The sequence below is a fragment of the Electrona antarctica genome, assembly GCF_951216825.1.
Source record: "Electrona antarctica genome assembly, contig: scaffold_859, whole genome shotgun sequence".
NCBI lineage: Eukaryota > Metazoa > Chordata > Actinopteri > Myctophiformes > Myctophidae > Electrona > Electrona antarctica.
In genome coordinates, this window is record NW_027638503.1 from 2672 (window position 1) to 27500 (window position 24829).

The 24829-nt window shown below is 42.8% G+C and overlaps 1 protein-coding gene across 1 annotated transcript in view; it reads right to left on the minus strand.

The window, feature by feature from the left end:
* Nucleotides 1-13646: 13646 nt before the first annotated feature.
* LOC306918022 (phosphate-regulating neutral endopeptidase PHEX-like) overlaps nucleotides 13647-24829 on the minus strand; it is a 17567-nt gene continuing 6384 nt past the window's right edge. Inside the window, exons 7-12 of the mRNA XM_079530920.1 lie at nucleotides 23572-23639; nucleotides 23197-23327; nucleotides 21476-21541; nucleotides 14257-14361; nucleotides 14017-14093; nucleotides 13647-13837 (exon numbers count right to left, since the gene is read on the minus strand). Of these exons, the coding sequence (XP_079387046.1) occupies nucleotides 13735-13837; nucleotides 14017-14093; nucleotides 14257-14361; nucleotides 21476-21541; nucleotides 23197-23327; nucleotides 23572-23639 (550 nt within the window). The 3' untranslated portion in view covers nucleotides 13647-13734. The remainder of the gene's footprint in view (nucleotides 13838-14016; nucleotides 14094-14256; nucleotides 14362-21475; nucleotides 21542-23196; nucleotides 23328-23571; nucleotides 23640-24829) is intronic.

Genomic DNA, 24829 nt, shown 5'->3' on the forward strand with positions numbered 1-24829 from the left:
GTTGTATTGTCAGGGAGGTGTCTCTGTATCGTTATATTGTCAGGGAGGTGTCTCTGTGTCGTTATATTGTCAGGGAGGTGTCTCTGTATCGTTATATTGTCAGGGAGGTGTCTCTGTATCGTTGTATTGTCAGGGAGGTGTCTCTGTATCGTTGTATTGTCAGGGAGGTGTCTCTGTATCGTTATATTGTCAGGGAGGTGTCTCTGTATCGTTTTATTGTCGGGGAGGTGTCTCTGTATCGTTATATTGTCGGGGAGGTGTCTCTGTATCGTTATATTGCCGGGGAGGTGTCTCTGTATCGTTGTATTGTCGGGGAGGTGTCTCTGTATCGTTATATTGTCGGGGAGGTGTCTCTGTATCGTTATATTGTCGGGGAGGTGTCTCTGTATCGTTGTATTGTCGGGGAGGTGTCTCTGTATCGTTATATTGTCGGGGAGGTGTCTCTGTATCGTTATATTGTCGGGGAGGTGTCTCTGTATCGTTATATTGTCGTGGAGGTGTCTCTGTATCGTTATATTGTCGGGGAGGTGTCTCTGTATCGTTATATTGTCGGGGAGGTGTCTCTGTATCGTTATATTGTCGGGGAGGTGTCTCTGTATCTTTATATTGTCGGGGAGGTGTCTCTGTATCGTTGTATTGTCGGGGAGGTGTCTCTGTATCGTTATATTTTTGGGGAGGTGTCTCTGTATCGTTATATTGTCGGGGAGGTGTCTCTGTATCGTTATATTTTCGGGGAGGTGTCTCTGTATCGTTGTATTGTCGGGGAGGTGTCTCTGTATCGTTATATTGTCGGGGAGGTGTCTCTGTATCGTTATATTGTCGGGGAGGTGTCTCTGTATCGTTATATTGTCGGGGAGGTGTCTCTGTGTCGTCATATTGTCATGGAGGTGTCAGTGTCTCTGTATCGTTATATTGTCGGGGAGGTGTCTCTGTATCGTTATATTGTCGGGGAGGTGTCTCTGTATCGTTATATTGTCGGGGAGGTGTCTCTGTATCGTTATATTGTCGGGGAGGTGTCTCTGTATCGTTATATTGTCAGGGAGGTGTCTCTGTATCGTTATTGTCAGGGAGGTGTCTCTGTATCGTTATAGTGTCAGGGAGGTGTCTCTGTGTCGTCATATTGTCATGGAGGTGTCTCTGTATCGTTATATTGTCGGGGATGTGTTTCTGTATCGTTATATTGTCGGGGAGGTGTCTCTGTATCGTTATATTGTCGGGGAGGTGTCTCTGTATCGTTGTATTGTCAGGGAGGTGTCTCTGTATCGTTATATTGTCAGGGAGGTGTCTCTGTATCGTTGTATTGTCAGGGAGGTGTCTCTGTATCGTTATATTGTCAGGGAGGTGTCTCTGTATCGTTATTGTCAGGGAGGTGTCTCTGTATCGTTATAGTGTCAGGGAGGTGTCTCTGTGTCGTCATATTGTCATGGAGGTGTCTCTGTATCGTTATATTGTCGGGGATGTGTTTCTGTATCGTTATATTGTCGGGGAGGTGTCTCTGTATCGTTATATTGTCGGGGAGGTGTCTCTGTATCGTTGTATTGTCAGGGAGGTGTCTCTGTATCGTTATATTGTCAGGGAGGTGTCTCTGTATCGTTGTATTGTCAGGGAGGTGTCTCTGTATCGTTATATTGTCAGGGAGGTGTCTCTGTATCGTTATATTGCCAGGGAGGTGTCTCTGTATCGTTGTATTGTCAGGGAGGTGTCTCTGTATCGTTATATTGTCGGGGAGGTGTCTCTGTATCTTTATATTGTCGGGGAGGTGTCTCTGTATCGTTGTATTGTCGGGGAGGTGTCTCTGTATCGTTATATTTTTGGGGAGGTGTCTCTGTATCGTTATATTGTCGGGGAGGTGTCTCTGTATCGTTATATTTTCGGGGAGGTGTCTCTGTATCGTTGTATTGTCGGGGAGGTGTCTCTGTATCGTTATATTGTCGGGGAGGTGTCTCTGTATCGTTATATTGTCGGGGAGGTGTCTCTGTATCGTTATATTGTCGGGGAGGTGTCTCTGTGTCGTCATATTGTCATGGAGGTGTCAGTGTCTCTGTATCGTTATATTGTCGGGGAGGTGTCTCTGTATCGTTATATTGTCGGGGAGGTGTCTCTGTATCGTTATATTGTCGGGGAGGTGTCTCTGTATCGTTATATTGTCGGGGAGGTGTCTCTGTATCGTTATATTGTCAGGGAGGTGTCTCTGTATCGTTATTGTCAGGGAGGTGTCTCTGTATCGTTATAGTGTCAGGGAGGTGTCTCTGTGTCGTCATATTGTCATGGAGGTGTCTCTGTATCGTTATATTGTCGGGGATGTGTTTCTGTATCGTTATATTGTCGGGGAGGTGTCTCTGTATCGTTATATTGTCGGGGAGGTGTCTCTGTATCGTTGTATTGTCAGGGAGGTGTCTCTGTATCGTTATATTGTCAGGGAGGTGTCTCTGTATCGTTGTATTGTCAGGGAGGTGTCTCTGTATCGTTATATTGTCAGGGAGGTGTCTCTGTATCGTTATTGTCAGGGAGGTGTCTCTGTATCGTTATAGTGTCAGGGAGGTGTCTCTGTGTCGTCATATTGTCATGGAGGTGTCTCTGTATCGTTATATTGTCGGGGATGTGTTTCTGTATCGTTATATTGTCGGGGAGGTGTCTCTGTATCGTTATATTGTCGGGGAGGTGTCTCTGTATCGTTGTATTGTCAGGGAGGTGTCTCTGTATCGTTATATTGTCAGGGAGGTGTCTCTGTATCGTTGTATTGTCAGGGAGGTGTCTCTGTATCGTTATATTGTCAGGGAGGTGTCTCTGTATCGTTATATTGCCAGGGAGGTGTCTCTGTATCGTTGTATTGTCAGGGAGGTGTCTCTGTATCGTTATATTGTCGGGGAGGTGTCTCTGTATCGTTATATTGTCAGGGAGGTGTCTCTGTATCGTTATATTGTCAGAGAGGTGTCTCTGTATCGTTTCCGACAGTTTGTCGAGTGAAACGGCCGGGATGACACGTTTATTTTTCAAACACAGTTCTTATATGAGGCGATCTAAGATCCCCCTATGGGGATTACAATGCAAATAAAAAGTACATGAACCCGTGGACTTATAGCGCCCTCTACCGATGTTGACGTCAGACTTCGGTGCTCTATAGAGCGCCACAGCCCCGCCCCCTTTCATGACGACCAGGAAGAGAATCCCCCATAGACCCACACAGGGACTACAAATTTCACGCCCCCAAATGAGACAGCGGCCCCACTTCTGGTCCGTTTCAACTGTGTACTGCAGCTGCCAATGCAGTCCCTATGAGAGGCATCATGAAATACCCTAATTTCACAGGTTCATTACTGAGGCTATAGCGATTTTTTTGTGTGTTCTAATAAAGTGTCCCATATGTTTGATTTGTCCTTTTCAATGTCACATACCTGCCATCTCAATATACATCCTACAATGTACTATAATATACTCCATCAGTTTGTGAAAAGTGCTAGCATTGTAAATCTCAAGTCAAAGTGGTCGCACGGTATATACGTCACGGATGCATCCCTTGAGGTTTTCAATACCCAGATATATTTGTTGTATTTCGTTTTATATGCTATGTATTTGTTGAAAATGATCTAAACAGCATCTTGCAAGACTATTATTAATACTCATCTGGAGAATTAACTAGGTAGTTGAAAATGTCAGGATGTCACTCCTCCATTTAGCTGGGTTATTTTCCCATGCAACTATTCAGCAAAGTTAATTATACAACAAGTTGACAGCGGTAAAACACACCGTCGGAGCTCCGTGGTAGGTAGAACATATATAGCAAGCCTGTGACATGTTCAAAATATAGACATGAATAACAAAGTCAGTCGGGATCGGGATGTATATTGAGAATTCCACTCTTCAAAGTCGGCGCTCGTAGCCTCGTAAAGGCAGTGACGTCCCTTAAAAGCGACAGGTTCTCTGTCTGCCGTCTCCCCTTTGCTCCGTTAACATTATGGGTAACTCATTCAAGTGGTAAATTAAATGTGAAATACATCCTCTATTGAGAAAAAAACAATATATGTTGACAAAGACACTTCATACATTTGGAAACATATTTTTATTCAAATCAATATAGTCTTCAGTTCATTTCATATTATTTTAAAAGTAGGCTAACTACAGTTGAATTTCAATGGACTTCTATGGGCTGGCCTGCAGTATCCGTGCCAACGGACCAGAAGTGGGGACGCTGTCTCATTTGGGGGCGTGACATTTGTAGTCCCCGTGTGTCTCTATTCATTCATTTGTAGTCCCCGTGTGTCTCTATTCATTCATTTGTAGTCCCCGTGTGTCTCTATTCATTCATTTGTAGTCCCTGTGTGTCTCTATTCATTCATTTGTAGTCCCTGTGTGTCTCTATTCATTCATTTGTAGTCCCCGTGTGTCTCTATTCATTCATTTGTAGTCTCCGTGTGTCTCTATTCATTCATTTGTAGTCCCCGTGTCTCTATTCATTCATTTGTAGTCTCTATTCATTCATTTGTAGTCCCCGTGTGTCTCTATTCATTCATTTGTAGTCCCCGTGTGTCTCTATTCATTCATTTGTAGTCTCTATTCATTCATTTGTAGTCCCCGTGTGTCTCTATTCATTCATTTAGTCCCCGTGTGTCTCTATTCATTCATTTGTAGTCCCCGTGTGTCTCTATTCATTCATTTGTAGTCCCTGTGTTTCTCTATTCATTCATTTGTAGTCCCTGTGTGTCTCTATTCATTCATTTGTAGTCCCTGTGTGTCTCTATTCATTCATTTGTAGTCCCCGTGTGTCTCTATTCATTCACTTGTAGTCCCCGTGTGTCTCTATTCATTCATTTGTAGTCCCCGTGTGTCTCTATTCATTCATTTGTAGTCCCTGTGTGTCTCTATTCATTCATTTGTAGTCCCTGTGTGTCTCTATTCATTCATTTGTAGTCCCCGTGTGTCTCTATTCATTCACTTGTAGTCCCCGTGTGTCTCTATTCATTCATTTGTAGTCCCCGTGTGTCTCTATTCATTCATTTGTAGTCCCCGTGTGTATCTATTCATTCATTTGTAGTCCCCGTGTGTCTCTATTCATTCATTTGTAGTCCCTGTGTGTCTCTATTCATTAATTTGTAGTCCCTGTGTGTCTCTATTCATTCATTTGTAGTCCCCGTGTGTCTCTATTCATTCATTTGTAGTCCCCGTGTGTATCTATTCATTCATTTGTAGTCCCCGTGTGTCTCTATTCATTCATTTGTAGTCCCCGTGTGTATCTATTCATTCATTTGTAGTCCCCGTGTGTCTCTATTCATTCATTTGTAGTCCCCGTGTGTCTCTATTCATTCATTTGTAGTCCCCGTGTGTCTCTATTCATTCATTTGTAGTCCCTGTGTGTCTCTATTCATTCATTTGTAGTCCCTGTGTGTCTCTATTCATTCATTTGTAGTCCCCGTGTGTCTCTATTCATTCATTTGTAGTCTCCGTGTCTCTATTCATTCATTTGTAGTCCCTGTGTGTCTCTATTCATTCATTTGTAGTCCCTGTGTGTCTCTATTCATTCATTTGTAGTCCCCGTGTGTCTCTATTCATTCATTTGTAGTCTCCGTGTCTCTATTCATTCATTTGTAGTCCCTGTGTGTCTCTATTCATTCATTTGTAGTCCCCGTGTGTCTCTATTCATTCATTTGTAGTCCCCGTGTGTCTCTATTCATTCATTTGTAGTCTCCGTGTGTCTCTATTCATTCATTTGTAGTCCCCGTGTGTCTCTATTCATTCATTTGTAGTCCCCGTGTGTCTCTATTCATTCATTTGTAGTCCCTGTGTGTCTCTATTCATTCATTTGTAGTCTCCGTGTGTCTCTATTCATTCATTTGTAGTCCCTGTGTGTCTCTATTCATTCATTTGTAGTCCCCGTGTGTCTCTATTCATTCATTTGTAGTCCCCGTGTGTCTCTATTCATTCATTTGTAGTCCCCGTGTGTCTCTATTCATTCATTTAGTCCCTGTGTGTCTCTATTCATTCATTTGTAGTCCCTGTGTGTCTCTATTCATTCATTTGTAGTCCCCGTGTGTCTCTATTCATTCATTTGTAGTCCCCGTGTGTCTCTATTCATTCATTTAGTCCCTGTGTGTCTCTATTCATTCATTTGTAGTCCCTGTGTGTCTCTATTCATTCATTTGTAGTCCCTGTGTGTCTCTATTCATTCATTTGTAGTCCCCGTGTGTCTCTATTCATTAATTTGTAGTCCCTGTGTTTCTCTATTCATTCATTTGTAGTCCCTGTGTGTCTCTATTCATTCATTTGTAGTCCCTGTGTGTCTCTATTCATTAATTTGTAGTCCCCGTGTGTCTCTATTCATTCACTTGTAGTCCCCGTGTGTCTCTATTCATTCATTTGTAGTCCCCGTGTGTATCTATTCATTCATTTGTAGTCCCCGTGTGTCTCTATTCATTCATTTGTAGTCCCCGTGTGTCTCTATTCATTCATTTGTAGTCCCTGTGTGTCTCTATTCATTCATTTGTAGTCCCCGTGTGTCTCTATTCATTCATTTGTAGTCCCCGTGTGTCTCTATTCATTCATTTGTAGTCTCCGTGTGTCTCTATTCATTCATTTGTAGTCCCCGTGTGTCTCTATTCATTCATTTGTAGTCTCCGTGTGTCTCTATTCATTCATTTGTAGTCCCCGTGTGTCTCTATTCATTCATTTGTAGTCCCTGTGTGTCTCTATTCATTCATTTGTAGTCCCCGTGTGTCTCTATTCATTCATTTGTAGTCCCCGTGTGTCTCTATTCATTCATTTGTAGTCCCCGTGTGTCTCTATTCATTCATTTGTAGTCTCCGTGTGTCTCTATTCATTCATTTGTAGTCCCTGTGTGTCTCTATTCATTCATTTGTAGTCCCCGTGTGTCTCTATTCATTCATTTGTAGTCCCCGTGTGTCTCTATTCATTCATTTGTAGTCCCCGTGTGTCTCTATTCATTCATTTAGTCCCTGTGTGTCTCTATTCATTCATTTGTAGTCCCTGTGTGTCTCTATTCATTCATTTGTAGTCCCCGTGTGTCTCTATTCATTCATTTGTAGTCCCCGTGTGTCTCTATTCATTCATTTGTAGTCCCTGTGTGTCTCTATTCATTCATTTGTAGTCCCTGTGTGTCTCTATTCATTCATTTGTAGTCCCTGTGTGTCTCTATTCATTCATTTGTAGTCCCCGTGTGTCTCTATTCATTAATTTGTAGTCCCTGTGTTTCTCTATTCATTCATTTGTAGTCCCTGTGTGTCTCTATTCATTCATTTGTAGTCCCTGTGTGTCTCTATTCATTAATTTGTAGTCCCCGTGTGTCTCTATTCATTCACTTGTAGTCCCCGTGTGTCTCTATTCATTCATTTGTAGTCCCTGTGTGTCTCTATTCATTAATTTGTAGTCCCTGTGTGTCTCTATTCATTCATTTGTAGTCCCCGTGTGTCTCTATTCATTCACTTGTAGTCCCCGTGTGTCTCTATTCATTCATTTGTAGTCCCCGTGTGTCTCTATTCATTCATTTGTAGTCCCCGTGTGTCTCTATTCATTCATTTGTAGTCCCCGTGTGTCTCTATTCATTCATTTGTAGTCCCCGTGTCTCTATTCATTCATTTGTAGTCTCTATTCATTCATTTGTAGTCCCCGTGTGTCTCTATTCATTCATTTGTAGTCCCCGTGTGTCTCTATTCATTCATTTGTAGTCCCCGTGTGTCTCTATTCATTCATTTAGTCCCTGTGTGTCTCTATTCATTCATTTGTAGTCCCTGTGTGTCTCTATTCATTCATTTGTAGTCCCCGTGTGTCTCTATTCATTCATTTGTAGTCCCCGTGTGTCTCTATTCATTCATTTAGTCCCTGTGTGTCTCTATTCATTCATTTGTAGTCCCTGTGTGTCTCTATTCATTCATTTGTAGTCCCTGTGTGTCTCTATTCATTCATTTGTAGTCCCCGTGTGTCTCTATTCATTAATTTGTAGTCCCTGTGTTTCTCTATTCATTCATTTGTAGTCCCTGTGTGTCTCTATTCATTCATTTGTAGTCCCTGTGTGTCTCTATTCATTAATTTGTAGTCCCCGTGTGTCTCTATTCATTCACTTGTAGTCCCCGTGTGTCTCTATTCATTCATTTGTAGTCCCCGTGTGTATCTATTCATTCATTTGTAGTCCCCGTGTGTCTCTATTCATTCATTTGTAGTCCCCGTGTGTCTCTATTCATTCATTTGTAGTCCCCGTGTGTCTCTATTCATTCATTTGTAGTCCCCGTGTGTCTCTATTCATTCATTTGTAGTCTCCGTGTGTCTCTATTCATTCATTTGTAGTCCCCGTGTGTCTCTATTCATTCATTTGTAGTCCCCGTGTGTCTCTATTCATTCATTTGTAGTCCCTGTGTGTCTCTATTCATTCATTTGTAGTCCCCGTGTGTCTCTATTCATTCATTTGTAGTCCCCGTGTGTCTCTATTCATTCATTTGTAGTCTCCGTGTGTCTCTATTCATTCATTTGTAGTCCCTGTGTGTCTCTATTCATTCATTTGTAGTCCCCGTGTGTCTCTATTCATTCATTTGTAGTCCCCGTGTGTCTCTATTCATTCATTTGTAGTCCCCGTGTGTCTCTATTCATTCATTTAGTCCCTGTGTGTCTCTATTCATTCATTTGTAGTCCCTGTGTGTCTCTATTCATTCATTTGTAGTCCCCGTGTGTCTCTATTCATTCATTTGTAGTCCCCGTGTGTCTCTATTCATTCATTTGTAGTCCCTGTGTGTCTCTATTCATTCATTTGTAGTCCCTGTGTGTCTCTATTCATTCATTTGTAGTCCCTGTGTGTCTCTATTCATTCATTTGTAGTCCCCGTGTGTCTCTATTCATTAATTTGTAGTCCCTGTGTTTCTCTATTCATTCATTTGTAGTCCCTGTGTGTCTCTATTCATTCATTTGTAGTCCCTGTGTGTCTCTATTCATTAATTTGTAGTCCCCGTGTGTCTCTATTCATTCACTTGTAGTCCCCGTGTGTCTCTATTCATTCATTTGTAGTCCCCGTGTGTCTCTATTCATTCATTTGTAGTCCCTGTGTGTCTCTATTCATTAATTTGTAGTCCCCGTGTGTCTCTATTCATTCACTTGTAGTCCCCGTGTGTCTCTATTCATTCATTTGTAGTCCCCGTGTGTCTCTATTCATTCATTTGTAGTCCCCGTGTGTCTCTATTCATTCATTTGTAGTCCCCGTGTGTCTCTATTCATTCATTTGTAGTCCCCGTGTGTCTCTATTCATTCATTTGTAGTCCCCGTGTGTCTCTATTCATTCATTTGTAGTCCCTGTGTGTCTCTATTCATTCATTTGTAGTCCCCGTGTCTCTATTCATTCATTTGTAGTCCCTGTGTGTCTCTATTCATTCATTTGTAGTCCCTGTGTGTCTCTATTCATTCATTTGTAGTCCCCGTGTGTCTCTATTCATTCATTTGTAGTCCCCGTGTGTCTCTATTCATTCATTTGTAGTCCCCGTGTGTCTCTATTCATTCATTTGTAGTCCCTGTGTGTCTCTATTCATTCATTTGTAGTCCCCGTGTGTCTCTATTCATTCATTTGTAGTCCCTGTGTGTCTCTATTCATTCATTTGTAGTCCCTGTGTGTCTCTATTCATTCATTTGTAGTCCCCGTGTGTCTCTATTCATTCATTTGTAGTCCCCGTGTGTCTCTATTCATTCATTTGTAGTCCCCGTGTGTCTCTATTCATTCATTTGTAGTCTCCGTGTGTCTCTATTCATTCATTTGTAGTCTCCGTGTGTCTCTATTCATTCATTTGTAGTCCCCGTGTGTATCTATTCATTCATTTGTAGTCCCCGTGTGTCTCTATTCATTCATTTGTAGTCCCTGTGTGTCTCTATTCATTCATTTGTAGTCCCCGTTTGTCTCTATTCATTCATTTGTAGTCCCCGTGTGTCTCTATTCATTCATTTGTAGTCCCCGTGTGTCTCTATTCATTCATTTGTAGTCCCCGTGTGTCTCTATTCATTCATTTGTAGTCCCCGTTTGTCTCTATTCATTCATTTGTAGTCCCCCTTTGTCTCTATTCATTCATTTGTAGTCCCCGTGTGTCTCTATTCATTCATTTGTAGTCTCCGTGTGTCTCTATTCATTCATTTGTAGTCCCCGTGTGTCTCTATTCATTCATTTGTAGTCCCCGTGTGTCTCTATTCATTCATTTGTAGTCCCTGTGTGTCTCTATTCATTCATTTGTAGTCCCCGTTTGTCTCTATTCATTCATTTGTAGTCCCCGTGTGTCTCTATTCATTCATTTGTAGTCCCCGTGTGTCTCTATTCATTCATTTGTAGTCCCCGTGTGTCTCTATTCATTCATTTGTAGTCCCCGTGTGTCTCTATTCATTCATTTGTAGTCCCCGTGTGTCTCTATTCATTCATTTGTAGTCCCTGTGTGTCTCTATTCATTCATTTTTTCCCCCATAGACGTTTCAGAAAGTCTTTATTTAAAGACCTAAAGACTCGGATAAAGACGACTCCTGTGACATCATGACAATAAACACAATTATTTTGGGCCGATCAGATAATTAGAAAGAAGAAAAACAGGGGCGGAGTACGACACTTTATTTTAGTTTTGCGCGCACGCACGCACGCACGCACGCACGCACGTACGCACGCACGTACGCACGCACGCACGCACGCACGCACACAATAGCAACAATCTCCATGCTTCATGCGGTGTGTGTGTGCGTGTGTGTGTGTGTGTGTGTGTGCGTGCGTGTGTGTGTGTGTGCGTGCGTGTGTGTGTGTGTGTGTGTGTGTGTGAATGACAGGAAGAAAGTCATTTTTAGGGTGAATTAAATATACTCCTTTACATCACACCTTTCAATGATGTCATTCATGTACTTAATGTATGGACTGTTTCGGTCCCTTTGTCACTACAGAAGGAAGAAAACGGCACAAGCGTTACGGCCTACTCTTTAACTGCTTCTGCTCACGGGCTCTCCACATAGTCGCTAGAGGAAGGAATATGTCCACAACATTACCTTCAGGCAGTGCTGGCAGAACGTGGTGATGGACAAGGAAGAAATGTTGCCACGGAGTGAGTGGAAGCTAGGACGAGTCTCGGAGACACTTATCGGCTCAGATGGACTGGTCAGAAGAGTCAAAATAACTATAGGAGATCGAAAGCTCAATCAGAAGGGTGAACGTGTTAACAAATTGACTGTGGTAGAACGCCCAGTACAAAAACTGATTTTGTTATTAGAAACTGTTTAGTATATCCTGACAGTACAGGTGAAATGGTCATGTGATGTTTTTGTTTTTGATATGAGCCATTTCATATGTGAAAATTATTTGTGTTTTTGTATGCCATATTTGTAAAACCCTCATAATTATGGTGGGAGTGTAAATGACCCAAGGCACTGTATTTTGTCTGTGTAATTATCTGCATGCAACATGTGTCATACTTTTATTTTGAAGGGGTTTTTTGGTTTTGAGTTCAGTGTGTGGCTGAGAGCCTGGTAACTTTCCACTGGGGGTTTCCTTGATTGGTTATTGCACTCACCTGGCTGCTCAGAATCAGAAGGAAATGTTTGAGGCAAGCAGCAGCAACAGTTTTATCTTAGCACCCAGCTAGAACGGGAACAAGGTAATGTGTTTGTGTTTTATGTTTCTGTGCAATTACTTTGGATGTGTTTATATTAACAGAGAGGTGTCTTGTAAACATTGTGTTTATTCATGATTATGTTTTGTGTGTGTTTAAAGACCCATTCTGTATGTTATTGTTTTATGACCTGGTTTGTAATGTTTGTATGTTGTAAGAGCTCATTTTATCTTGTTTATCTGTCCTATAGTTCTTACGGTGTCTGTCCAGAAAAGAGGTGTTTCACACAAAGGAAAGGACTTTATGTTCAAAACAAGGTCTAAGGCTGAGCATAAATAAAACCTTCTGGAAACATCAGTACGCTTCACCATTCTCTGGCTTGGGTTCGCTACAAATCATGATTACAACATGACAACATATTATATTTTATTTGACCACAAAACCATATACCCACATCAGAGCTGAAATCGACATCTAAATATGAAATAAATGCTTAAACATGTAGCTAGGTGTAATGTTAGAGACCACAGAAGACATGTAAATATGAAATAAATGCTTAAACATGTAGCTAGGTGTAATGTTAGAGTCCACAGAAGACATGTAAATATGAAATAAATGCTTAAACATGTAGCTAGGTGTAATGTTAGAGTCCACAGAAAACATGTAAATATGAAATAAATGCTTAAACATGTAGCTAGGTGTAATGTTAGAGACCACAGAAGACATGTAAATATGAAATAAATGCTTAAACATGTAGCTAGGTGTAATGTTAGAGTCCACAGAAGACATGTAAATATGAAATAAATGCTTAAACATGTAGCTAGGTGTAATGTTAGAGTCCACAGAAGACATGTAAATATGAAATAAATGCTTAAACATGTAGCTAGGTGTAATGTTAGAGTCCACAGAAGACATGTAAATATGAAATAAATGCTTAAACGTGTAGCTAGGTGTAATGTTAGAGACCACATAAGTGAACCTTTTCAAGCCTGTTTTCTCAACTCGCTGTTTCTCTGCAAGACATTACTCTATAAGCCATATCTCCAACACTGGTCAAACTGAACAACCAATATGTCAATTTGAAGCTACGATTCCCTGCTTTCACATGACATGGAAACAATAATAATCCAATGACTGTCTCCCATTCACGGTGGGTCACAAATTCCGATCTCCAAAATAAATAAAATCAAACAACATACTGTATATATACATTTCACATGTACACAGAACAAAACAATATAAGATATCATATTCCAGAAATAGATTAATTCGATGTTTATACAGAACAATAATCCCGTAATAATAAAAGTCTCCAGTTATACAGAATACAGCTCTCATAACAATATACACAGTCACTGTAACTAACAGAACACAGCTCTCATAACAATATATAATATAATATAATATAATCACTGTTCAGGGGTCCCCAAAAGGTTCTCATTAGCCTGAGGACCCCCAAAAGGTTCTCATTAGCCTGAGGACCCCCAAACCGATACTCATTAGCCTGAGGACCCCCAAACCTATACTCATTAGCCTGAGGACCCCCAAACCGATACTCATTAGCCTGAGGACCCCCAAACCTATACTCATTAGCCTGAGGACCCCCAAACCGATACTCATTAGCCTGAGGACCCCCAAAAGGTTCTCATTAGCCTGAGGTCCCCCAAAACGATACTCATTAGCCTGAGGACCCCCATTTGAAAATACATACCAGGGACCCACATTAGAGCAGATTTCTACGGCTCTGGGGCCCCCCGGTTTGACCTGAATTAGGCTACGGACCCTCTGGGGCCCCCCGGTTTGACCTGAATTAGGCTACGGACCCTCTGGGGCCCCCCGGTTTGACCTGAATTAGGCTACGGACCCCCCGGTTTGACCTGAATTAGGCTACGGACCCTAACCCCTAATTAATGGAATTTCTATCCTTGGGACCCCCAATACATCAAAGTTAATTTAACTCTGAGAGTGTACAAATGGAACCAAATGGACACGCACGCACGCACGCACGCACGCACGCACGCACGCACGCACGCATGCACGCACACGCGCACACACACACACACACACACACACACACACACACACACACACACACAGTACAGACTCCCATCATCGGTCCATGACGACAGAGGTCCCGCCCCCTCTATTCACGGTCGACCAATCACGGAGGCCCGTGGCTCTACCAGACCCGGCAGGACTCCGCCCCTCGGTTCATGAGCGACGAATCGGGACAGTCGAACGCCTTGCGGAACTCCTCGTAGTTACTCATGGCCCCGACGACCCTGGGGGGAGGGGCCACAGGGGGTGGGGGGGAGGGGGTCATGGGGGAGGGGCCACATGGGGTGGGGGGGAGGTGGTCATGGGGGGAGGGGCCACAGGGGGTGGGGGGGTCAGGGGTCATGTGTGTCTGTGTGTTTGTGTGTGCGCGCCCGTGCGTGCGTGTGTGTGTGTGTGTGCTCACCGGTACTTGGGTGGACTGTGAGCTCCACTCTGGATCTGGTCTCTGGCTGCTTCTGGTCTGTAGGAGTTACATCTGACCTGCATGTGCACACACACACAAACACACATTGTTAACACACACAATGTGAATGGACTCCTCATAATATATATCTTATAATGGTATTGTATAGTGTGTGTGTGTGTGTGTGTGTGTGTGTGTGTGTGTGTGCGCACGTGTGTGTGTGTGTGTGTGTGTCCTTACGTGCGCGTAGCTGAGGAAGAACAGCTGGTTGTTGTTGAATCCCAGTCCAGGAAGTAGAGGTTCCTCCACCCCCCCTCTCTGCTCCTCCACCCAGCGCCTGTAGGCCTACGGCCGTACCATTTATTACATTATGACTGTAGGCTTACGGCCGTACCATTTATTACATTATGACTGTAGGCCTACGGCCGTACCATTTATACATTACATTAGGCCTACGGCCGTACCATTTATACATGACATTATGCCTGTAGGTCTACGGCCGTACCATTTATACATGACATTATGCCTGTAGGCCTACGGCCGTACCATTTATTACATTATGACTGTAGGACTACTGCCGTACCATTTATACATTATGACTGTAGACCTACGGCCGTACCATTTATACATTACATTATGACTGTAGGCCTACGGCCGTACCATTTATTACATTATGACTGTAGGCCTACGGCCGTACCATTTATTACATTATGACTGTAGGCCTACGACCGTACCATTTATACATTACATTATGACTGTAGGCCTACGGCCGTACCATTTATTACATTATGACTGTAGGCCTACGGCCGTACCATTTATTACATTATGACTGTAGGCCTACGGCCGTACCATTTATACATTACATTATGACTGTAGGCCTACGACCGTACCATTTATTACATTATGACTGTAGGCCTACGGCCGTACCATTTATACATTATGACTGTAGGCCTACGGCCGTACAATTTATACATTATGACTGTAGGCCTACGGCCGTACCATTTATTACATTATGACTGTAGGCCTACGGCCGTACCATTTATTACATTATGACTGTAGGCCTACGGCCGTACCATTTATACATTATGACTGTAGGCCTACGGCCGTACCATTTATTACATTATGACTGTAGGCCTACGGCCGTACCATTTATACATTATGACTGTAGGCCTATGGCCGTACCATTTATACATTATGACTGTAGGCCTACGGCCGTACCATTTATTACATTATGACTGTAGGCCTACGGCCGTACCATTTATACATGACATTATGACTGTAGGCCTACGGCCGTACCATTTATACATTATGACTGTAGGCCTACGGCCGTACCATTTATTACATTATGACTGTAGGCCTACGGCCGTACCATTTATTACATTATGACTGTAGGCCTACGGCCGTACCATTTATACATTACATTATGACTGTAGGCCTACGGCCGTACCATTTATACATGACATTATGCCTGTAGGCCTACGGCCGTACCATTTATACATTATGACTGTAGGTCTACGGCCGTACCATTTATACATTACATTATGACTGTAGGCCTACGGCCGTACCATTTATACATTATGACTGTAGGCCTACGGCCGTACCATTTATACATTATGACTGTAGGCCTACGGCCGTACCATTTATACATTATGACTGTAGGCCTACGGCCGTACCATTTATACATTATGACTGTAGGTCTACCGCCGTACCATTTATTACATTATGACTGTAGGCCTACGGCCGTACCATTTATACATTACATTATGACTGTAGGCCTACGGCCGTACCATTTATTACATTATGACTGTAGGCCTACGGCCGTACCATTTATACATTATGACTGTAGGTCTACGACCGTACCATTTATACATCACATTATGACTGTAGGCCTACGGCCGTACCATTTATACATGACATTATGCCTGTAGGCCTACGGCCGTACCATTTATACATTATGACTGTAGGCCTACGGCCGTACCATTTATACATTATGACTGTAGGCCTACGGCCGTACCATTTATACATTATGACTGTAGGCCTACGGCCGTACCATTTATACATTATGACTGTAGGTCTACGGCCGTACCATTTATTACATTATGACTGTAGGCCTACGGCCGTACCATTTATACATTACATTATGACTGTAGGCCTACGGCCGTACCATTTATTACATTATGACTGTAGGCCTACGGCCGTACCATTTATACATTATGACTGTAGGTCTACGGCCGTACCATTTATTACATTATGACTGTAGGCCTACGACCGTACCATTTATTACATTATGACTGTAGACCTACGGCCGTACCATTTATTACATTATGACTGTAGGCCTACGACCGTACCATTTATACATTACATTATGACTGTAGGCCTACGGCCGTACCATTTATTACATTATGACTGTAGGCCTACGGCCGTACCATTTATACATTATGACTGTAGGCCTACGGCCGTACCATTTATTACATTATGACTGTAGGCCTACGGCCGTACCATTTATACATTATGACTGTAGGCCTACGGCCGTACCATTTATACATTATGACTGTAGGTCTACGGCCGTACCATTTATTACATTATGACTGTAGGCCTACGGCCGTACCATTTATACATTACATTATGACTGTAGGCCTACGGCCGTACCATTTATTACATTATGACTGTAGGCCTACGGCCGTACCATTTATACATTATGACTGTAGGCCTACGGCCGTACCATTTATTACATTATGACTGTAGGCCTACGGCCGTACCATTTATACATTATGACTGTAGGCCTACGGCCGTACCATTTATTACATTATGACTGTAGGTCTACGGCCGTACCATTTATACATTACATTATGACTGTAGGCCTACGGCCGTACCATTTATACATTATGACTGTAGGCCTACGACCGTACCATTTATTACATTATGACTGTAGGCCTACGGCCGTACCATTTATTACATTATGACTGTAGGCCTACGGCCGTACCATTTATTACATTATGACTGTAGGCCTACGGCTGTACCATTTATTACATTATGACTGTAGGCCTACGGCCGTACCATTTATACATTATGACTGTAGGCCTACGGCCGTACCATTTATTACATTATGACTGTAGGCCTACGGCCGTACCATTTATACATTATGACTGTAGGCCTACGGCCGTACCATTTATACATTATGACTGTAGGCCTACGGCCGTACCATTTATTACATTATGACTGTAGGCCTACGACCGTACCATTTATTACATTATGACTGTAGGCCTACGGCCGTACCATTTATACATTATGACTGTAGGCCTACGGCCGTACCATTTATACATTATGACTGTAGGCCTACGGCCGTACCATTTATACATTATGACTGTAGGCCTACGGCCGTACCATTTATACATTAACATTGACGTTATTTGGTACAGTAGGTGGAATCATACCCTGACCTTTTTCTGCTCTTTCTTTCATTCAAATTAAATTCATTCATTTCAAATCATGACAGTTTTCTGATAAACCTCATGTTTCGATGTCAGTCGTTATCAAACATTTTCATGTCAAGGACCCCCAAAATGATATGTAATCGGCCGCCGACCCCCATCTGAAATATGTAGTTCCAGAAGCAAAGATTTAAGTTAAAAACGTCACCACATTTTCATGATTTAAAAACAAAATAGCAGGTCTACAAGCTTGTAGATCTGCTATTTTTCAATAGCTAAAGCATAACCAAAGTAAATTTGACCGAGGGACTGCCATTGAATTTTTTTGAATTTTCGTTTTTTTAAAGCAGGGAATCGTTGCTTCAAATTGACATATAAGTTGTTCAGTTTGACCCACCAGTTTTGGAGATATGGCTTATAGAGTAATGTCTTGCAGAGAAACAGCGAGTTGAGAAAACAGGCTTGAAAGGTTCACTTCTGTGGTCTCTAACATTACTCCTAGCTACATGTTTAAGCATTTATTTCATATTTACATGTCTTCTGTGGACTCTAACATTACACCTAGCTACATGTTTAAGCATTTATTTCATATTTACATGTCTTCTGTGGACTCTAACATTACACCTAGCTACATGTTTAAGCATTTATTTCATATTTACATGTCAATTTCAGCTCTGACATTTATTCCAGACTTGCTCTAGTATGTGAAGAGTCTGCCTGTGATATTAACTCATTTTTGATAATACAATACAAGTTTTTCCTCCTCTGGTGAAAAGCTGAAGTTTGCGCGATGGCAGGCTCTCAGTCACATTTAGGGTGACCAGATACAAACTGTTCATTTGAGGGACAGAAGTATGGCTTGTGTGGGACAAGTGGGATGGGGCGATACTGGAGTACCGGGTTAGCAACTTACTACTTGAGTTGCTATTAAATGCCTTGATGTCATATTCGACCATATAGGCCTATTGGCTATCATTTATAAACTCCTCTGGTGTCTCACATTTTGTTTTAAAATCATGCTTTATTTCTATTTTTATGCTATTTTAACAGGCTTAAAAACACATATTGCAGGAAGAGACAATGAGAGAGCTTTACAACAGAAGGCCAACTATTAGGGGACTAACTGTTAGGCCATTTGAACACTGATGCAATTGCCTGCCAGTCACAATATGGGACAGACAGGGTCTCAATTTGTGGGACGCCTGAAAAGTCTTGGAAATGAGGGACTGTCCCACACAAAGAGGGACATCTGGTCACATATTCAAATGAGGGACTGTCCCACACAAAGAGGGACATCTGGTCACATATTCAAATGAGGGACTGTCCCACACAAAGAGGGACATCTGGTCACATATTCAAATGAGGGACAGTCCCACACAAAGAGGGACATCTGTCCCACACAAAGAGGGACATCTGTCCCACACAAAGAGGGACATCTGTCCCACACAAAGAGGGACATCTGTCCCACACAAAGAGGGACATCTGTCCCACACAAAGAGGGACATCTGTCCCACACAAAGAGGGACATCTGTCCCACAAAAAGAGGGACATCTGGTCACATAATGAGGGACTGTCCCACAAAGAGGGACATCTGTCCCACAAAGAGGGACATCTGGTCACCCTAATGAGGGACTGTCCCACAAAGAGGGACATCTGTTCACCCTAATGAGGGACTGTCCCACAAAGAGGGACATCTGTCCCACAAAGAGGGACATCTGGTCACATATTCAAAGATTTGACACTCGTGCAGCGCTATACGAGCTTGTAGATCTGCTATTTTTTCAATAGCTAAAGCAGAACCAAAATGCTTAAAACACCAAAAGGGGTTCCCGTCCTGAACCTACGACTAGCGGTGTGACAAGAGCTCTGTGAAGAAGCAGCTGATCCTGTAATCTGCTTTATTAATCTGCTGTTATTATTAATCTGCTTTATTTATCTGCTGTTATTATTATTAATCTGCTGTTATTATTTATCTGCTTTATTTATCTGCTGTTATTATTATTAATCTGCTGTTATTATTTATCTGCTTTATTTATCTGCTGTTATTATTTATCTGCTTTATTGATCTGCTGTTATTATTGATCTGCTGTTATTATTGATCTGCTGTTATTATTGATCTGCTGTTATTATTTATCTGCTGTTATTATTTATCTGCTGTCATTATTTATCTGCTGTCATTATTTATCTGCTGTCATTATTTATCTGCTGTCATTATTTATCTGCTGTTATTATTTATCTGCTGTTATTATTAATCTGCTGTTATTATTAATCTGCTGTTATTATTAATCTGCTGTTATTATTAATCTGCTGTTATTATTAATCTGCTGTTATTATTTATCTGCTGTCATTATTTATCTGCTGTCATTATTTATCTGCTGTCATTATTTATCTGCTGTCATTATTTATCTGCTGTCATTATTTATCTGCTGTTATTATTTATCTGCTGTTATTATTAATCTGCTGTTATTATTAATCTGCTGTCATTATTAATCTGCTGTTATTATTTATCTGCTGTTATTATTAATCTGCTGTCATTATTTATCTGCTGTTATTATTTATCTGCTGTTATTATTTATCTGCTGTTGTTATTTATCTGCTGTCGTTATTTATCTGCTGTTGTTATTTATCTGCTGTTATTATTTATCTGCTGTCATTATTTATCTGCTGTCATTATTTATCTGCTGTTATTATTTATCTGCTGTTATTATTATTTATCTGCTGTTATTATTTATCTGCTGTTATTATTTATCTGCTGTCATTATTTATCTGCTGTTATTATTTATCTGCTGTTATTATTTATCTGCTGTTATTATTTATCTGCTGTTATTATTTATCTGCTGTTATTATTTATCTGCTTTATTATTTATCTGCTGTTATTATTAATCTGCTGTTATTATTAATCTGCTGTTATTATTTATCTGCTGTATATAAAACCGTACCGTATATAAAAACCGTATGTTTCTGACTGTATCAGTGGTGCTCAATATGTCATGTCAAGGACCCCCCAAAAAATATGCCTTCGCCCACCCATCTGAAAATATGCTGTTCCAGCGCGGCACTCGGTGCCGCGCTATGAGCTTGTAGGACTGCTACTTTTCAACAGCTAAAGTATAACATAATGCTTTAATTATCTCTTTAAATATCTCTTTTCCCTTTTTACCTCCTTTATGATGAATTCCTGTTCTGTCTATAGAAGTGTCTATTTGTACGTCTCTAAATGTTTTGATGATTTGAACATGGTGGACCCTATTGGAAACAAGTGTAATGCTTAATTGGGTCGTCCACTCACAGTTAACAGCCTTTGTATTGAGCTTGAAATGTACTGTAATTCTGCAAACTGTTAATACATTCTTCAATCAATCAATCAATCAAATTAAAACACCAAAAGGGGTTCCCGCCCAGAATGGGTTCTTGTATATCATTAGCCAAGCCTGATCACCACACATGACCCCGCCCTTGTTTTAATCAGCCTCATTAATTAGCTCGTTAGCAGATCAAAGACATTAGCAGTCATTTGAAGGACCAGCCTCAGCCTAATGGACTGATCAGTGCTATGAATACTCTGTCTGTCTCACATTGGAGGAAAAGGGCTCAAACGCACGCACGCACGCACGCACGCACGCACGCACGCACGCACGCACGCAAGCACGCACGCACGCACGCACGCACGCTCGCAGGGGTGGCTCAGGGGTAGAGTTTCCGGATGGTAACCGCAAGGTCGCCAGTTCAAACCCAGGCTCCCCCAGAGTTACTGTCAAAGTGTCCTTGAGCAAGACACTGAACCCCCAATTGCTCCTGATGTGCTGGTTGGTGCCTTGCATGGTTTCCGCCGCCATCGGTGTGAATGTGTTTGTGAATGGGTGAATGTAATGCACAATCTATGTAAAGCGCCTTGGATAAAGGCGCTATATAAATGCACCATTTACCATTTACCATTTACCACGCACGCACAGGCACACACAGGCACGCACGCACAGGCACGCACGCACGCACACGCGCACAGAGTGAGAGAGCAACAGAGGTCATACCCTGTAAGCTTGTCGTATTCCACCGTTGTCTGCGATGTTCTCTGCCAACGTTCTCTTTCCTCGAACCTTCAACACATGGGGGGGGGGGGGGGGGGGGGGAGTGGAGGGGTATAGAAATACATATTCATTTTGGGGGTCCTTGCCATGAAATAAAAAAAGATGTCTTCAAAAATCCTGACAGTTTTCTGAAAAACATCATGTTTCTGTATCAGTGGTGCTCAATATTTGATGTCAAGGACCCCCAAAAACTATATGTAATTGGCCTCCGGTTTTTGTAATTGTTCTTATTTCGTTTTGTAGGTTTTCTGAGCACCAAAAAAAAACCCTGAACTTTTAACATTCAGTAGATTTTCTGTGGTCTGGTGTTTTCTGACTCAAACAGGTGCTCTGATTTTCCTGTGGAGTGTGATGTCACAGCCTGCAAATCCCATATTATGTCGATGGGATCTGCCAGCAGATGTCACCGTTTTTGCCTGTTTTCATTGCAGCTCAGTGAGGCTTCCAAACCCCAGAGAAAACCCCCAGACCACAGAAAACCCACCGAAGGTTCAAAGGTCAGGTTGTGTGGATGTGATAGAGGTCATAAAACCGAAAATAAAAATATATTAAATTAAAATTAATGTCATGAAACCTAAGAAACACTAAGCCCCTCATCCCAGTGGGAGGTACTCACATTAAGGCCCGCCTCCTCCCAGAGGGAGGTACTCACATTAAGCCCCGCCTCCTCCCAGAGGTAGCTGTTGTATTGGTCCACCATATATTGGCTCCTCCCAGAGGGAGGTACTCACATTAAGCCCCACCTCCTCCCAGAGGTAGCCGTTGTATTGGTCCACCATATATTGGCTCCTCCCAGTGGGAGGTACTCACATTAAGCCCTCCCAGTGGGAGGTACTCTACTCACATTAAGGCCCGCCTCCTCCCAGAGGTAGCCGTTGTATTGGTCCACCATACATTGGCTCCTCCCAGTGGGAGGTACTCTACTCACATTAAAGCCCGCCTCCTCCCAGAGGTAGCCGTTGTATTGGTCCACCATACATTGGCTCCTCCCAGTGGGAGGTACTCTACTCACATTAAGGCCCGCCTCCTCCCAGAGGTAGCTGTTGTATTGGTCCACCATATATTGGCTCCTCCCAGTGGGAGGTACTCTACTCACATTAAGGCCCGCCTCCTCCCAGAGGTAGCCATTGTATTGGTCCACCATACATTGGCTCCTCCCAGTGGGAGGTACTCACATTAAAGCCCACCTCCTCCCAGAGGTAGCCGTTGTATTGGTCCACCATACATTGGCTCCTCCCAGTGGAAGGTACTCACATTAAGGCCCGCCTCCTCCCAGAGGTAGCCGTTGTATTGGTCCACCATACATTGGCTCCTCCCAGTGGGAGGTACTCTACTCACCTTAAGCCCCGCCTCCTCCCAGAGGTAGCCGTTGTATTGGTCCACCATACATTGGCTCCTCCCAGTGGGAGGTACTCTACTCACATTAAGCCCCGCCTCCTCCCAGAGGTAGCCGTTGTATTGGTCCACCATACATTGGCTCCTCCCAGTGGGAGGTACTCACATTAAGCCCCACCTCCTCCCAGAGGTAGCCGTTGTATTGGTCCACCATACATTGGCTCCTCCCAGTGGGAGGTACTCACATTAAGGCCCACCTCCTCCCAGAGGTAGACGTTGTATTGGTCCACCATACATTGGCTCCTCCCAGTGGGAGGTACTCTACTCACATTAAGCCCCGCCTCCTCCCAGAGGTAGCCGTTGTATTGGTCCACCATACATTGGCTCTTGTGGTTGAAAGCTGTGATTGAGGCGTTGCTCCACCATTGGTCCAGGTTGCCGTCCTTATCGTACTTACGACCTGTTGAAACACGCACGCACGCACGCACGCACGCACGCACGCACGCACGCACGCACACACGCACGCACGCACGCACGGCAGTGGTGGATGTTCTAAATGTATTAAATAAATAATTAACGATGCTCTAGTCTATAATTCATGCTCCACATCCTGGTGACTCACCACTATTATCACGCGCACACGCACGCACGCACGCGCACACACACACACGCACACACACACACACACACACACACACACTCACCATTGTTATCAAAGCCGTGCGTTAGCTCGTGTCCGACGATTACTCCGATGGCTCCATAGCTTAACGACCTGCAGGCAGAGGGTTGTGAGATCTGATATTTAGCTTAATTTATTGATATTGATCCTATAAACAATCTAATATAGGTGTGGTTTTGCTCCACTCAATTCATAATTAACGTTCCAATGTTGGAGCTCTGGCTCATGGACTAAGAACCACAAAGAACTGAACCAGTTCCCACTGGGAACCAACCGGTGGAACAGGGGTCTTTGTGTGCAAGAAAGTAAAAAAAAATCAATCAATCAATCTTCACTAAATCCCACCCCAAAAAGAGATTGTCCAATTCCATGTTGTTGAACACACACACAGCTTAACGTCATGGCTGTGTTGTTGAACACACACACAGCTTAACGTCATGGCTGTGTTGTTGAACACACACACAGCTTAACGTCATGGCTGTGTTGTTGAACACACACACAGCTTAACGTCATGGCTGTGTTGTTGAACACACACACAGCTTAACGTCATGGCTGTGTTGTTGAACACACACACAGCTTAACGTCATGGCTGTGTTGTGGAACACACACACAGCTTAACGTCATGGCTGTGTTGTGGAACACACACAGTTTAACGTCATGGCTGTGTTGTTGAACACACACAGCTTAACGTCATGGCTGTGTTGTTGAACACACACACACACACAGCTTAACGTCATGGCTGTGTTGTTGAACATTTACACAGCTTAACGTCATGGCTGTGTTGTTGAACATTTACACAGCTTAACGTCATGGCTGTGTTGTTGAACACACACACAGCTTGCATAGCTTACTGCAGGCCTGGTTGACTAGATTTAGAAGACATGTGTCCAGTGCATAGCCTACTGCAGGCCTGGTTGACTAGATTTAGAAGAGATGTGTCCAGTGCATAGCCTACTGCAGGCCTGGTTGACTAGATTTAGAAGACATGTGTCCAGTGCATAGCCTACTGCAGGCCTGGTAGACTAGATTTGGAAGACATGTGTCCAGTGCATAGCCTACTGCAGGCCTGGTAGACTAGATTTAGAAGACATGTGTCCAGTGCATAGCCTACTGCAGGCCTGGTAGACTAGATTTAGAAGACATGTGCCCAGTGCATAGCCTACTGCAGGCCTGGTTGACTAGATTTAGAAGACATGTGCCCAGTGCATAGCCTACTGCAGGCCTGGTAGACTAGATTTAGAAGACATGTGCCCAGTGCATAGCCTACTGCAGGCCTGGTTGAC